A 16,825-nucleotide genomic window follows, 5' to 3' on the forward strand; every position below is an offset into this window, starting at 1 on the left:
TTCAAGTTAACAGCTGCCTTTAACCTTTTGTTCAGTAGAGATTGGCAATTCCAGGGCTGAAATTTTCCAAATGATTCCAGTGAAGGTATATGGAGTTTAAAAACACAGTGGAGGATTTCCTGTATTACCACATGATGACATCACAAGGTGGTGTTTTCAAGAACTGAGCCTAAATATACTGGGTTTGTGCGTTACACATGTGTGAATGAAACAAAACACAACTCCAGGTTTGGTTCTGATGAGGAAACAGCCGTATAACAGACACAAAAATAGCGTAATATGGGCCCTTTAAATGATGGTAAACAGTCACATTTTTATATAGTGCTTTTCTACCTTTAAGGGGTTAAGTGTCTTGCACAAAGACATAACGACATTATTCATTTCTGAGAGCTAAAATCACTTCACCAACCTGTGGGTCACTAGATCTGACTGCTCTACCAATGACATTTATGTCAAGAGCAGGATTTGAACCACCAACCTTTGAATCAGTGGAGAAACACTCTACCAACTGAGTCACTGTCACCCCCAGTATTTCTGTGGTGAATTATTAATTATAGTTTAGTCAATTATGAAACTAATGGTTAAAGTACTCAGGGCTTTTAGCTTCTTGCAACATTTCAATCACTTTTACCCATTCAAAAGATAAAGCATTTTGTCTTAAATTTGGTAATCAAGATGAAAACTGCCCTAATTTTTCATCATTCTGAAACCCATAGATATATATAATTTACATCCTGGAACTGTGATGATGTATTTATACATAAAGCTCCACTATGACACTTTTTTGGTATAGGCTCGCTTATCTAGAATCTCTGAAAGCCGTATATTCCAGGCAAAGCAATACATTTCCATAGACACAAGCAGGTGGCAGAAAAAGTTATCGAAGTGCAACTTTGAATGGCGTATTGATTTTCAAAATGATTCATTACCTTTAGACCATATAAATGCAACATTAACCCCCCATTTATCAGACTAGAAGTGATTCAAAAAGTGTCAAATATTATCTGCAAATTACCACCAGAAAAGCTTGGAAAAGATCCCGAAAGGTGAGGCCATAGACTGTACAATCTAAATACGCATTGGTGTTTAAAGATAGCTCTTTCATATAATAATGTACAAAATATAGACTCATTTTAAAATATCGGCTTCAGACATTTTGGTGCTGTTGAAATACAAAAAAAAAAACAAGTGTAAAAAAGCTCTTCTGACATCCTTTTATAAGCGCTGCTGACGGACAGGAAGTAAACATGTGCAGCCTTTCAAAATAAGAGCTTTAAAACAAATTGGAATAAGTTCATATTGTCCTTTCTGGGCCCATAACAAAGTATATGATTTCTCTAACAGAAGTCTTGTATCTTTGGTCTCAAAAATGTCCACAAATCCACGTATTATAATCCTCTTTTGAAAGTCTTAAATGAAAAATGACATCCAAAAAGTAGCCATTCTGGTAACATTTGCAGCAAAAATAGTCCAGAATTTGCTGTGTTACATTGGTCCATCTGGTTCAACGTTAAATCCATAGAAATTGGAGTTAGCATGGATATGTTAGCGTGGGTTAGCTGTTCGGTGGTCCCCCAGTGAGAAAATAAGTCATCATATCTCCTTTTCCTTTGACGGTGACGATGCCTCTGTACTCCAATGTGTAGTTATAGGAACTTAAAACCTGGTACAGATCTGTAGTGACCTGTACAAATACACAAAACAGACAAAAGAGACACATGAACAGTGGCGAAAGGTAGCAAAGTACAAGTAGTAAAGTACTGTACTCAAGTAGAATTTTTAAGTATCTGTACTTTACTTAAGAACATTTTACAGTGGATAGTTTGGACTTTACATTACTCTATTTGAAAGCAGTATTTGTATTTTCTACTGCGCCACATTTTTGAACAGGACTGAAAAGTAAAAAGTACTTGATGATTCGAGTGGTTGTTTTTACCATGTTTGTAGTAACGTCGTGACAAAAGTTTTCAAGTTCAAGCGTCGGCTTTGAGCAAGCAAAAATAAATACACACAATTCATAAGAAAAATTAAGAATCTGTTTTGTATTGTTACTGTGACCAAAATCTCATTTTAAATCAAAATTACTACATTTACACTTAAACAAATGAACAACACTTGTGTAAAATACTTTTTAAATGGGTACTTAAATACTTTTACTTAAGTAGATTTTTTCATGTGATTCTTTTACTTTTACTTGAGTAACTTTTTACCTCTGTATCTTTTACTTAAGTAACAAAATTGAGAACTTCATCCACCACTGCAAATGAATCAAGGTTATTTGTCTTATCGAGTATCACCAGCTACAGACCCAGACTATCTCAGGACTAAATTAAGCCTAAAATAAGATTAAAGCAGAACTAAGTAACTTCCAGCGATCGAGAGTACCAGTACACTGTCAGGGAACAGACTCAAAAGTGTTTTTTTTTTTTATTGAAACGAGGCAGTATAATCACATACAACAATAAAACATAATGTTGCCATATAAAAAGAGGTTCCCAGGAGAAGTGTCTTCAGGTCAGTTTGCCATTTTCTGCAAGGCTGGTTTTCCGCCAGCGAAGGGAGTCGAGGGACGATTCAAACGCCTCGAAAATGCCCATTGAACTATCACAGAGACTTACTACCACATTTAATAAGGTAAACGTGTTATTTAGCTTTGCTTTAAATCACAGATGAGATAAATAATCAACAGGAGGAGTACTTTTAGGAGGATTTAAAGATTGGTTTCTAAACTAATGGTACGCACACTACAGTTTGAGAAACGCTGTTATATGTAAGTATTTTTTGTATGGCTTGTCAAGTGTCCTACCCACAGATACCATCGATAGACAAGGCTGGTATATAATTGTTCACATATTACTCAGGGATGCACACAGCCAATTGTCAACTTTGTCACATAATTATTTATTTATTTATATCTTTCTCGTGGATCCTATCTTGTAACTCCTCTAATCTCACAGATTTTGTGTCCCAATATTCCATTTAAAACTAACAGACAGATAAGATTTATATTTGATTATATCTATGCTTGAAATATTTAAGACTAAACGATACTACATTTTATTATCTTTTGTATGAAACAGTATTTGGTATTGCCACTTAAATCTATAAGACGCATTAGTTCGATTTTACAGTGTGGGTCCCATGCAGGTTTTTGCCTGAAAAGTGTATGACATTTAAAAAAAAAAAATGTTTCTGAATTTTGATTCCACAAGTACTTTTAGACTTAGTTATATGTAAAATGTTTACTACTTAGTATTCAGGCGTATTAGTACAATAGAAAATATAAGCTCTCCGTCCTGTTTGATTGTCCCATTGTAATTCTCTATTATTTACTTGCCTCATTTTTCCCAATACCATAAATATCTGAGAGCCCTTTGACATTACTGCAGCTTTACTTGTGCTTTTCAATGTAGTTTCCAACGCCTTTGCTCTATGGAAATATGATATAAATCCAAATGAAGGTTTTCCATTTCAGTTTAAATGATTTACTGGTTCTATAATGACTTCCCATCTGATAGAGCACAGCTTATATGGTCCGAAGTAATTAGCATTTTTCATTACGTTGATGGAGCCCATAGGCGTCCATGTGTGAAGTGGCCAATATAAAGCAGTAAGAGAATACAGCCGAATATGCATTATCCTGATTTAGTTTGATTATTTAGTCATTTATTGTCTATATGTTATTGATTTGTCAGTTTACTCACTCCTGGTTCAATGTATGTAGTGTTTTGAGATTCCAGTTTTGGTTATTAGAGAAAAAAAACAAAAAAACAAATGACTTTTTGTAACATCCCATAAGTCTTATACAGTGGTTGCCCCTCCAACAACCACCAACACTTGTATCACTTTCATAGACAATGTGGGTGAATTGTCTAAGGACACAACGACTGGCACCCTACTGTGGCACCTGATATTCTCAGCAGCCCCCCATCCAAGTACTAACCAGGCCTGGACTTACTTATCTTATGAGATGTGACAAGATCAGGCTTTGACCACATAAGTCCATAAGGATTTGTTAAAATGTCACGGGCTACATATGAAAATAACATTGAAGCCAAATACTACAAGGAGATATTTTTACATTTACATATATTATCACCTGTTGTTATTGTACTAGTAGTAGTAAAGTAGAGGTATTAGTAGTTTGTACCTGTATTCTCTCTGGGACCCCGGTGCTGTCCATTCGACTCGCCACATTCACTGTGTTTCCCCAAATGTCATACTGCGGTTTTCTGGCTCCGATCACTCCAGCGACCACTGGACCAATGTTTAGACCTGGGAACAAACAAATAAAAAAACACATGTAAGTAAAAATAAAATACACAAAAATATTTGAATGATTATTGTTCCACAAAACACACTAACATTAGTGAAGCCACCCTTAGACGGGAATTAGGATTAAACCAGGACTAAAGACGCACCAACACACATTAAGTACTGATCAACTGCACTTTGATCCTTATTTACTTCTGCCTTGTTTGCACATATTTTGAGTGGGTTACTTGAAGAAAAGTACTTGTTTAATCACCTATAAACAAAGTCTGTGTCTTTGGAATTCTACCAAAACTTGCAGAGCTTCAGAACTGGCCCAACTTCCATGAGCTCAGTTTAGTTTATAAGTTCAGAAAATAAATAAAAGATAATTTTTCCTCGAGGCATGACCGTTAATTCCATGATTTCCCTTGTATATTTCACCTATTTTCATCTTGAAGTTGTTGAAGGAGTGCTCGTTGATGTACTTCATCTGGTCCATGAGTCTCATGGCGTAGTCGGCCAGAGCTCTGATGTGAGAGCGACCGGCTTTATCGTATGTGGAGTCATTGAGACCAGAGGCAGCCATGTACGTGGAGCCGATCGTCTTTATCTTCTCCAGCTGACGGAACTGCTCCTCACTGATGATCTACACAGAGACACGAGTGAGCGACAGAGAGCAAAAGTTTACAGGATTTGATATTCATGGGTTTCAGCAATGATGGATGAAGTGCTCAATTTAGTAAAAATTTCAAGTAAAAATAAAAGTATTACATGAAAAAAATCTACTTAAGTAAATGTATTTAAGTATCTGTTTAAAAATGTATGAGTAAAAAGTAAAAGTATTGTTAATTTGTTAACGTCTTAAATGAAGTGATTAAAAATGATATATATTTTGGTCAAAAGTAACAATACAAACCAATTTCTTAATTTTTCTTATGAATTTTGTGTATTTATTTTGTTTAGCTCAAAGCCAAATCTTAAACTTGAAAACTTTAGTCAGGATGTCGCCACGAACATGGTAAAAGTAAGTAAGTATTGAAGTACCCATTTAAAATTTACTTAAAGAGTAAAAAGTAAACGTATTTCACACAAATACTGTTAATTTGTCTAAGTGTGAAATGTAGTAATATAGATATAAAATGAGGCATAATGTGGTCAACAGTAGCAGTATTCAGCCCTTTCAAATTTTTTGTGTATTTATTTATGTATTTATTTTTGTTTGTTCAAAGCCAAAGCCTGAACTTGCAAACTTTAGTCAGGATGTTATGTTATATTATGACCATGGTAAAAAATAATCCCTTGAATCATACGAAAGCTACTTTTTACTTTGCAGTCCAGTTAAAAAATGTAGAGTGTGTGAGTAGAAAGTACAAAAACTGCTCTCAAATGTAGTGAAGTACAAGTAAAATGTACTTAAGTACAGTACAGATATTTAAAACTTCTACTTAAATACAGTGCTTTACTACTTGTACTTTGTTACCCTCCACCATTGAGTTTCAGGTAAATAATTGCTTCCTGATTTAGGGCTGAACGATTTGGGAAAAATATTAAACTGCTATTTTTTTCTGACAAGCACTGAAATTGAGATTAGATTTGCAATTTATATTTTAATAACAAGATTCTGCTTCAAATGTGTCTGGAAGAATTAACGAAAAGACTGACATGAACTGACAAACTAATACAAGAATCACATTTCAGAACATGTTTGTACAGATCTGAACTACAGGGTTTAGCTGGTTTCATGCAGAATGAGGCAGGATATTTTGTTTGTGCAGGAAATTATGGTACTTCAAAATTAGCCGCCTTTGGGATTTGATAATTGCGTCCATTCAAATTGTGATTTTGATTTGATTTTTTTATTGTTCAGCCCTATCCACATTCAAAAGATATCAAACTTTGATTTGAATCGCTACAACAAAAGAGGACAGCTGCCAAAACCTTCATATCAGGCAGTGGTGGATGAAGTACTCAATGTTGTTACTTAAGTAAAAGTGCAGATACCGGAGCAACAAAAGTAACTCAAGTAAAAGTAAAAGAATCACATGAAAAAAGTCTTAAATTAAGTGATATTGATTAAAAATCATATATATTTTGGTCAAAAGTAACAATACAAACCAATTTCTTAATTTTTCTCATGAATTTTGTGTATTTATTTTTGTTTGCTCAAAGCCAAATCTTGAACTCGAAAACTTTAGTCAGGATGTTACACAAACATGGTAAAAAAGAACCCCTCAAATCATATAAAAAGTACTTTTACTTTTCAGTCCAGTACAAATATTTAGTGGAATAGACAGTACAGATACCTGTTCTCAAATATCATGAAATAAAAGTAAAAAGTAAAACTGTAAAAATTAAGTAAAGTACAGATACCTAAACATTCTATTTAAGTAGAGTACTTTATAGCTTGTACTTCATTACCTCCCACCACTGCAATAAGACAATAATATTTAATACAGATGGGGAGGCAGGAAAAGTTTATATTTTTATTGACTTTTGTCGCAATATAGGAAGTTCTTGGATCTAATCACTAATAGAAATGATCAGGTTCAACATTTTCCAACACTGACCATAGCATATATGGCTTATCTTTAATATTTGTTACGTCATACCTCGTCAAAGTCCGCGATGATCTCATTGAGCAGCCTCAGACACTCCACTCCCTCGTTATTGGCCTCTAGCTCCACATAAAACTCAGAGAAGTTACTGATGGAGGCAAACATAACCGCGACGCATTCACAGGACTGGTAATACAGTTCGTCATTTCGCCTCTCTCTCTGGAGGAAGTGCGCAGCCACATCTTTGGGTAAAATGTTGTGGAGCAGACGACGGTTATAAGCCTGAAGCTCCTCCATCTCCTCCTTTTCCTCTGTGGCCTGAAAACAAGTGCATAACATACATTTGGGTGAGTGCACGTGTGCTGGAGAAGGCTTTGTGCAGCGTCAGACTCGACCATCATCAATGCAAGATCTGGGTGAAAAATGTATGCAACACTGGATGGAAATAAATCTTGTGACATTGCAGAAGCAAAATCGAAACATTGCCACAGTGAATATGTGACGTAATCAAAGCTAAAGATGGTCCAACAAAATATTAGAGTGTGTGACCTTTTTTTTTTTGGTTGTGACTTTTTTGGCCATGCAATGTATAAACTCAATTTGTATCAATCCCAATTTGTAATTCGAGTTTTTGTAGCAACAGTGCTCACAAAAATGAAGTAATCTTTGTACTATGAGTTTTACATTTGTTACATTTTACCTTTTTATTATTTTTTTTCCAGGATCATATGATAAACATTCTGCTGTACTTATTAAATTGGCAAATTGTAGATTTGTACATTTCCAGAATTGTACATTTACAGTAATTTTCATCTTGAGATTGACACAAAACCTACAGAGAGCTGACCTTATCTTGGAAGTTGCCACGGACACAGTATTATCATTCTGGTTGTAATATTTTGCATATGACTGCCGATATCAAGAGCAATCAGTTACAGTCCAAACCAGGGGTGTCAAACACATTTTCACCGAGGGCCACATCAGCAAAATGGTGCCATCAAGGGCCAGATATAACTGTGCAGCTGTATAAATGTCATTAAATGTAAACAAACATCATGTAAAATAAATGTAACTACTTTATAACGTGTTAAATAACTGTTTCTGTATTTATTACTTATTCAAGTTGCAAATATTACATGTCTGTGAAACGGCGTATTTCCTGATAAACTGACATTTTTAAAAGTGTGGATCTGGTCAGAGCACACACTTTTACAGCCTTTTAATTATTGGACAATTTGTTGTTTTTCTTGCAGGCTAACTTTTGCATACTTGGCTCCATGTTTGGTGTCAAAATGATGTAGACGAAGATTGTGCCGACCCCGCCTTGTAACACAAAAAACATACAGGTTTTTCTCCTTAAAGTCCTTCTAACTTCCTTCCATGCCGACAGTTTTCCTCTCCATGAACATTTTGTGATGATTATTTGCAAATATTTCTCAGCTCCACTTGTTGGGAAAATCTCATTAATTTATGGTCAATGCACACATTAAAGCAGTATAAACTTATTTTATGACAGTCATGCCTTTTAATTTACCTTCTCGCGGGCCACATAAAATGATATGTTGGGCCGCATTTGGCCCCCGGGCCTTGAGTTTGACACATGTGGTCTAAACTGTTCAAAAGTCAAGTAAAGAAAGGCTTATTGCTTGGACTTGTTGGTGCACATGAACACTGAACATTTTACTCAAGTCAACCTAAGTAGAGACGTTTTAACTGTGGTCATCTGGGCATTGTTCGGTGAGAGATTCTCTTTCTTTTGCAAAGTTAGCAAAGAGAATCCCTCTCAGAACAGAAAGGGTAGACTCTGATATAATCTACCAGCTGTTTACAGAAGTGTTCTCAATCCGTGGACAAAGCCCACAACAAACCAATCAAATGCCGGTCTGGTGCTTAACGACACGGCAGGTGAGACAGCCAATACACAACAGGGGCATGGCGATCCATCATGATGTTAGGAAGTAAACAAGGACAGGGCAGTTTCACTCTAAACTCCTCCCTTTGGGCTGTACTTTGTAAACACAGGTTCAGATAAAGCCCAGTGCTTCAAGCCAGTTCCATCAAATTGAAAATAAGTTCTGGATGCGACCCCAAACACAAACATTGTTGAAACCGTCTCTATTTTGAACAACAACTGGATGAATGCAGAATTAAACCATGCCACAAATATGACTTTATATCATATTTTAGTGACAGGATTTGGGGGTTTCCCGCTTAACTGGAATTGTGGGTTAATAGCGGTCAGAGGCAAGAGTGGGCAGAGCAGAATAACTTCAGCTTCAGAAATAATAAGTGACAAAATTTTTACTTTCCCATTAGTATTAAATAAGGCAAAAACAGTCCTGAAAGGTCCCATATTACACAGAATTGAATTTTGAGAGCTTTTAGCCATGTTATAATGTTGTCACCTCAAAAACATACCTGGGGTTGTGTTTTATTTCATTCACATATGCTTGAGGAATCCTTTATTATTAGTCTCAAAATGCCCTGTTCCACCTTGTGATGTCATGAGGTGGTAGTTTTCAAGCTAACAGCTACTTTTTACATTTTGTTCAGTAGAGACTGGTAAGTCCAGTGCTGAAATTATCCAAATGATTCTAGTGAAGCTGTAAAGAGTTTTAAAACACAGTGGAGCACTTCCTGTACTAACACATGACATCACAAGGTGGAACAAGGTGGAGTGTTTTCTGTTTGAGAAAAGAACTCAGCCTAAATATGCAGGATCTGTGTGTTAAACATGTGTGAATAAAACAAAAAAGAACTCCAGGTATGTTTTTGATGAGGAAACAACATAACATAGATAGAAAATAAAGTAACATGGGCTCTTTTAAATAGTCTTTGCACTGACCTGCAGTTTCCATAGAAAGTCCAGTCTGGCCGTGGACTCGACCTGCTGAGCGTGCAGATACAGGGCCAACACAAACACAGTGATCACTATAGGAGTCATGATCTTCAGAGGGACCTTCAAGTCCACCACACAGCTGCCAAGACACAAACATACAGGTTATATACACATATATGTATACAGAATGACAAGATTAAGATATGTAGACAAAAATATTACAGCTGCAACTAAAGATTATTTTGATAAATGATTAATCTGGCTATCTAGTTTGTGAAAGTCCTGTGAATAGAAAATTATTGCAAAAGTTGAGAAAGATTAAGCTACAAAAATGCCAGATGTCCCAAGATGACACTGACTTATCTGTCTCCATCGGGACAAGCAGGTAAGACCACCAGGCCAAGTTACAGTTATTAGCAAGATTAATGCCATGTTTCACACTATGAAACATTATGGACAAAATTATAACATTTGGATGGAGGCAAGCCACCTGATGGAAAAGTTGCATAGTGCACCTTTATTTGTGAGTAAATATATAGTTATTTTCACATTAAAGCTCCTATATTACGCAAAATTCACTTGTGAGTTTTAAGTCATGTTATAATTTTATCGCATCAAAAACAGACCTGTGTGTTGTGTTTGTGTTATAATATAAATCTGAAAATAGCACATTCTAGGCTCTTTAACATTACAGCTAAAATTTGCCATATGAAGTATTTAGCCAGAAGTGGTGATGTGAAACAGCACTTAACGGTCATTAGCTTTAGCATCTGTTCCCTGTATATCAGTATGGTTCATTTGTGCCACTGCATTGGAAATGGAGGTTAATGTGAGGAAGAGGACACTCACCTTGAGCCTGTCGTGTTTCTGTGAAAAGACAAATAAAAACATAATTAACATCTGTTCAAATAGTGTCATTTTAAAGAGTATTTTTGTGTTTCAAATTGGTAATATGACCCCAATTCATTGTACTTCTGCAGTCCCACAACCCTTTAATATCACATCAACAACATGGTTTAGGCTACATGTTAATTTAGGTTAAAGTTAAAGTTTAGGTCAAGGTTAAAGTTACAGTTTAGGTTAAAGTTTAGGTTTAGGTTAAGGTTAAAGTTTAAGTCAAGGTTAAAGTTAAAGTTTAGGTTAAAGTTAAAGTTTAGGTTAAGGTTAACGTTTAGGTCAAAGTTTAGGTTAAAGTTTAGGTTGAGGTAAGGGTTACATTACGGTTAAAGTAGGGGAACTAATAATTATAGCTAAGAGTAAGAGAAGTCTCCAGGAATTAAATGCAAGACAATCAATAAAAATGGAGCAAAATAGAAAAAACTATTTAATGTATTAATTTATCTAAAATATTTCATCAATTGTTGAATAAAGATAAGATTATTATTGTGTTTAGAGATTCGAGTGCTTAAAAATAAACGTTGAAAATATCAAAATATTAGTTGCACAACAATGAGAATTTCGCAGACAATTTTTAAAAATTTCTTTTATCGTAAATGTTAGTAGCCTTACAGCAACTTTTGGCAGATTAAAAATGTGTGTAAAAATCTCAATGTACAATAGAAAATATGTTCGACTAGTCACCCAATAAAAAAACAAGAAAAAAATAAAAAACTAAAAAAAAATAAGGTTAGCTGTAGTCCTAATTCTATTGTAATGTATTTATGACTTACTATGTCCAACTATAGAGAATCAGTGTACCAAAAAGTCAAAAACACTTTTTTTCCCCCGTGGATACAAATCAATCAATGTATTCATTTTAGGTAATTTCAATGTCCAAAATCAGATACTAAAAGATTACACAGATATGAAACCACATGGGAATACAGAAGAATACTACAATTTAATGTTGAAAACCACATTCTATTGAAACACTTTGTATTGAAAGAGTGTTTTTTTTTTTAAATTTTCATTGTGGTATTGGAATCGGTATTGAGTATTGAGCCGACTCTTTAGTTAGTTGAAATGTTAGTATCATGACAACACTACGTACGTGGTGTTGAGAGCGTTGGCCATGATGAGCAGGTCCTGGTTGTCAAACAGACTGACTGTGGCCACCTCCAGCACCAGAACATACAGAAGCTCAATGACCAGCATCAGACTCAGCTTCCCAATACTGGAGACCTGCAGGAAGACGGAGCAGGCCAGCAGGCTCAGGAGGACGCACAAAGTGAAGTACTGTAAGAGAGAGGGGAGAGAAAGAGTCAATACTACTACTACTACTCCTGCAGCTACTACTGCTACTATTACATATCAGGCCAGCAGGCTGAGAAGACTGCACAATGTGAAGTACTGCAAGAGAGGGGGGAGAGAGAGGTTTAATACTACTATTGCTGCTGCAGTAAGTACTACTGGTTCAACTGATTAAGACTGAGTATTATAAAAGAGAGAGGGGGAGAAAGGGTTGTAACTACTACTGCTGCTACTACTACTGAAGGAGGAGCAAGCACAATGTAAAGTTCTGCAAAAGAGAGAAGAGAAAACACTTAATGCTACCACTAATACTGATGAGAACACATACAGTACTGCAAGAGAGTGCAAGCCACTCAGCCACTGTGCAGCCACTACTACTTTTATTGTAAATAAAACACCTGAAATAGTTGTACTTTTCATGTGTTGTTTAACATACCAATAGGGTTGCAAGATTAATCGCAGTCTAATCAAAATCAAAGTTTTAGTACCATAAGTACCATACTTTTCTCCACAATCAACTACATATTGTAAATAGTCTTATTCTGTTTGAAAACTGTTAACCCTGTAGTTTCGACCTCTACAAACAATGAACTACAATATTCTGGATGCGTTTAAAATGTCAAATTTGAACAGAATCAGAAAAATCTAATCTCAATCTCATTGTTTGTCAAGAAAATTACAATTAAATATTTTTCACAAATCGTTGAGCCCTATGTACAAATATAAAACTAATTAAATAATGACATAAGATACAGTATGACACAAGACTATATTATATAAGTATAAAATATGATTTACCAGTCACATATACCAACATAATATGACTTTACTGTGCTTTTATAATATGACCACTGCCATACCTCAGGGAAGCTGCAGACAGTAGAGCCCGGCTGTGCACACGGGCTCTGCTCTGAGTCCAGACTCAGGTTCAGGAGCTGAGGGTGACACGGACCAACACTGTCCCACGAAATATTCAACTCTGCGACGATACAACTGCGGAGGTCATGAGAGCTGCAGGTGAACTGCGGAGAGAGGAGAGACAGAGACATTATAACACAAACAAGAGAGGGAAGAGTGGAGAGAGGGAAAGAGATGAGATTATACACCTGCATAGGTCATGGAAGGTGAACTGGAGAGGAAGAAAGGAGCGAGAGAGAGACAGGGAAGGAGGTAAAAAGACCAGAGGGCTCTGTAGGCAAGGGAATATATCAAGGGAATATATTACGTCTGGGCATCATTCAGGGTCACAGGTGTGACTCTATTGGTATTTCTAAAGGAACTGTGCATGAAGGGAACAGTCAGTGCTTTCAGCACCGCCCCCTGGTGGTCATCCAAGAGTTATAGTACCTTAGTTACTTTAGTAATTTTCATTTTGTCAGAGAGGCAAAAACACATGTGATTTTGCAGCTGGTTGCACAGCCACTCAATAATAATGTGACAGCAGGTCTTTGACGAGTTAAGATGCACTCACGATGTTGATGAAAGCTGAGAGAAAGACCAGAATGATGGTGAAGACTCCCACTAAAGTGCTCTTGAGCCGGGACTGGACAATCCTCTTGGACACAGTTTGGAGAGGGACGGGGAACAGCTGGAGGAACAAACAGTGATCTTATATTACTGCAAAAAAGCATTTACGCTCTTTATAAGCACAACAAAAGGCAAATGTATTGATAATATCAAAACATGCCAAGTATGTAATACTGTAGATTTATTACATACTTATGTACATACATACATATACAGAGAGCAAATGTCTTGCCCAAGGATGCAAAAAGTCAGACAAGCGTGTAATCAACTCTCCAAATGCATCACCCATTGCACCACTCTTGCCCAAAACATAATGAGAATGTGTGGCAAGCAACACAAGCTTGGTTTAGAAGTAGGCAGTTGAAAGACGTGTCAGACCAGGGGTTTGTGAAATATGCAAGATTTTCATAACATCAAAATAAATCAAAGACACAAAAATGCATTTGTTGAATGAAATATCAGATCAATCTATGAATAATTTCCCCTCAGTGCCTCTTTACAAGTCGCCCTGCTTTAAAGTACTTATGACAGGTTTTTAAATTATGTCTTTGTACAGTGGGACAGCACCTGTGGTTAATATTCATATTTTTACATCAATCAAGTGTCAGTTTGTTGGCAAAAAAAATTCCAGGAAGTAAAGATAAGTTCTAAAAAGGAATCCTTCTATCTATGTCATTAATACACAAACCTCCATCTCAAATGCAGGGACAGTTTACATCCAGGGACCACACTTTTCATTAAGAAAAGGTTTTAGTTGTTAAAAAATAACTATTATGTAAATGAGACAAGCTTTGGCCCGTATTTAAGGTATGGTTGCTAGGTAACATAAGTAGCATTATGCATATGTTGTGCCATGTTTTATTGTGACAGGTTTTAATAATAGCTCACCCCGTAGCAGCAGTAGATGGTGGACACAAACATGACAGCTGTCAAGATAATGAGGCAAGTGATGAAGAAGCCCACCATCAGACTGGAGCTGAAACAAAACAAAGATTTACATCAGGAGAGTGCAAGACACACTGTCAAAGAGAGAGGGAGAGAGAAAAGAGAGAAAGAGAGATGGGAGAGAGTGTGTGTCAATATGCAGAGAGAGAGAGTCTGAATATGCACACTACACTGTCAGAGAGAGCGAGAGAGAAAAAAGAAAGAGAAGGCGAGGTGAGAGAGAGAGAGAAATAAGGAGAAAGGAAAGAGAGAGGCAAAGGAAAGAGAAAGAGAGAGAAAGAGATGAGAGAGAGTGTGTTAGTATGCACATTACACTGTAAGAGAGAGAAATAGGGGGGAGAGAGAGGGGAAAATAATGAGAGGGAGAGAGACAGAGACAAAGAAAAAGTGAAAGAAAGAAGGTGGAGAGAGAGAGGGAGAGTATAGTGATAGAGAAAAAGGGAGAGAGAGAGGGGAGGGCATAGAAAAAGAGAGGAGAAAGAGGAAGAGAGATTTAGATAGCAGAGGAGAGGTAGGGAGAGAACAGAGAGAAACAATTCACTCACTGATGTAGTGGGGGAGAAAGAGGGAGCAGAAATTTGGGAAAGAGAGACAGGGGGGTACATAGGAATAGATGAAGAGAGGATAAACAACAACATGAATAACCACATTTTTTTATACCTAGTCAAAATTTATCTAAACTGAAATCTTTTATATTTGACGTCTTTCATATTTGAAAATGGCGTTTGTGAGGATGGGTCAGATATAAAGGTTTATTACAAATTAAATTGGACTTACTGTGGAACAATGACGACCTGAATGAAGCAGATGAAGAGAAAGACGAGAGAAGCACAGGCCACGTATGCCCCGAACCGGGAGTCCACTTGTTTAGAGTACTGAAAGAGAGAGACAAGGAGAGAGAGAGGAAGAGGGGGGGATATATGGAAAAAGGGAGGAAGGGTAAAGGGGAGTAAAGAGAGAGAGGAAAAAGAGAGTGGGGGAGGAAGAGGAAGGGGGTGAAGGAGAGAGTGATATAGAAAGAAAGGGGTATTTTTGTATTTACTGGAATGGATTTTGGAGTAGCTTTGTCACCACAACTAAGCACAAAAATAAAACAAAACTCTTAAACTGCTTGTCAGAAAAGTCTTAAAAGTTGAAACTATCTTCTTAAACATCACAGCTCCATCCTGCCCCCGGTGGCCACCCTCTGTCTGAAACACTTTACTCCTCATTCTGTCTCCTCTGCTCTTTCGTTTGACTGACCCCCCCTGGAGACCGGAGGAGGGAGCGTGGTGCAGACAGGAAATTGGCCTGTCACAACCAATTATGTGCTCCTATAGCTGCAAACTGTGGTCACATATACGCCAATTGTGTATGGGATAGAATAGTGTGTGGAAACTGAATGGGAAGTATTTAAAAGGTGTGACGATCAACTTGTTAAAACATATGTAAATTGTTTATTCATAGGGGTGATGTGTCCTGCCCGGAGACACAATAACAGGGTTGAAAGGAAACTGAACCAGCAACCCTCAAGTTAATAGACAAGTAGACAAACCTTTGCTACTCCCTATAAAAAAACAAACACATTTATGGAACTTCACTGGTGAGGTTTCGTAGAATGTTCCACATTATGGCATTAAATATATCAGTCTTGCATTTATTTTATTGCTTTACAGCTAATGTTATCAACATTCCCTGGTGGTGTGATGCCAACTGTAGGCTCTGCTCTGTCTGAGACTTTGTTAGACTGAGTTTTATTTTCAACATAATCTGATCAGAAATAACTTAGTTTGTTGGAGCTACAACGGGTGAGCTAATTTGTGTTGGTAGCTAGCAATAGCCAGCAGTTTTTCGGTTAGTCATTCTCACATTTTTGTTGTAAATCAAATCCTAAATGGGACGACAAATGCTCATATTGATCACAGGCTCCTGAAAATGTGTTGTTTAAATCCCTAACCTTTTTTTTGAGTTTTTAGACAATGTAAAACATTTTAGCTGTGTTTGCTAATGTGTGAATTTTGTAACCATGGTAACTAATGTGTATTCTGCCATACACATCCATGTAGAACACCCCCAGCGTGATGTCACTGCAAAGTATCAATGAAGTGTTTTGGGTTTTTTTTACAAAAAAACCTTAAAGAAACCTGCATTCTTACTTTTACCAGGGTCGCCTTCTCCATGATCTGACCTGTAATTTGGACTGATTGTGTTACTTACTTGACTCCATGGAGATAGCTAGGTTTAATACCATATTGTGGAACATTCAAGACAAAGCAAAATTATCTTCATAGAGACAAACAGGTGACAAACTCCTCCACTGTAAAAGTTCCATAGAGCCCCTTTAATAATGATTTATCACTATGGTTACCTTCTTCTCCAGGTCTGGCTCTCTGAAGGTTAGGAGGAACTTCTTGACATGTTCCGATCGGAGGCGGTCGATGCTTCGTGCGTCGATGGCTCTTCCCAAAAACTCATCCACCTCGTCCTCCGGGTTCATGTTCTCCTGAGTGTTCCTGAAGATAAAGTGTCTGAAACA

At 36.8% G+C, this 16,825-nt stretch overlaps 1 protein-coding gene across 1 annotated transcript in view; it reads right to left on the reverse strand.

Moving 5' to 3' along the window:
- Positions 1 to 1,474: 1,474 nt before the first annotated feature.
- adcy5 (adenylate cyclase 5) overlaps positions 1,475 to 16,825 on the reverse strand; it is an 81,998-nt gene continuing 66,647 nt past the window's right edge. Inside the window, exons 10-20 of the mRNA XM_033987557.2 lie at positions 16,658 to 16,817; positions 15,088 to 15,185; positions 14,254 to 14,341; positions 13,310 to 13,426; positions 12,699 to 12,860; positions 11,639 to 11,823; positions 9,655 to 9,787; positions 6,864 to 7,127; positions 4,696 to 4,900; positions 4,151 to 4,275; positions 1,475 to 1,684 (exon numbers count right to left, since the gene is read on the reverse strand). Of these exons, the coding sequence (XP_033843448.1) occupies positions 1,556 to 1,684; positions 4,151 to 4,275; positions 4,696 to 4,900; positions 6,864 to 7,127; positions 9,655 to 9,787; positions 11,639 to 11,823; positions 12,699 to 12,860; positions 13,310 to 13,426; positions 14,254 to 14,341; positions 15,088 to 15,185; positions 16,658 to 16,817 (1,666 nt within the window). The 3' untranslated portion in view covers positions 1,475 to 1,555. The remainder of the gene's footprint in view (positions 1,685 to 4,150; positions 4,276 to 4,695; positions 4,901 to 6,863; positions 7,128 to 9,654; positions 9,788 to 11,638; positions 11,824 to 12,698; positions 12,861 to 13,309; positions 13,427 to 14,253; positions 14,342 to 15,087; positions 15,186 to 16,657; positions 16,818 to 16,825) is intronic.

This window comes from Periophthalmus magnuspinnatus, chromosome 21 (assembly GCF_009829125.3).
Source record: "Periophthalmus magnuspinnatus isolate fPerMag1 chromosome 21, fPerMag1.2.pri, whole genome shotgun sequence".
Classification (NCBI taxonomy): domain Eukaryota; kingdom Metazoa; phylum Chordata; class Actinopteri; order Gobiiformes; family Gobiidae; genus Periophthalmus; species Periophthalmus magnuspinnatus.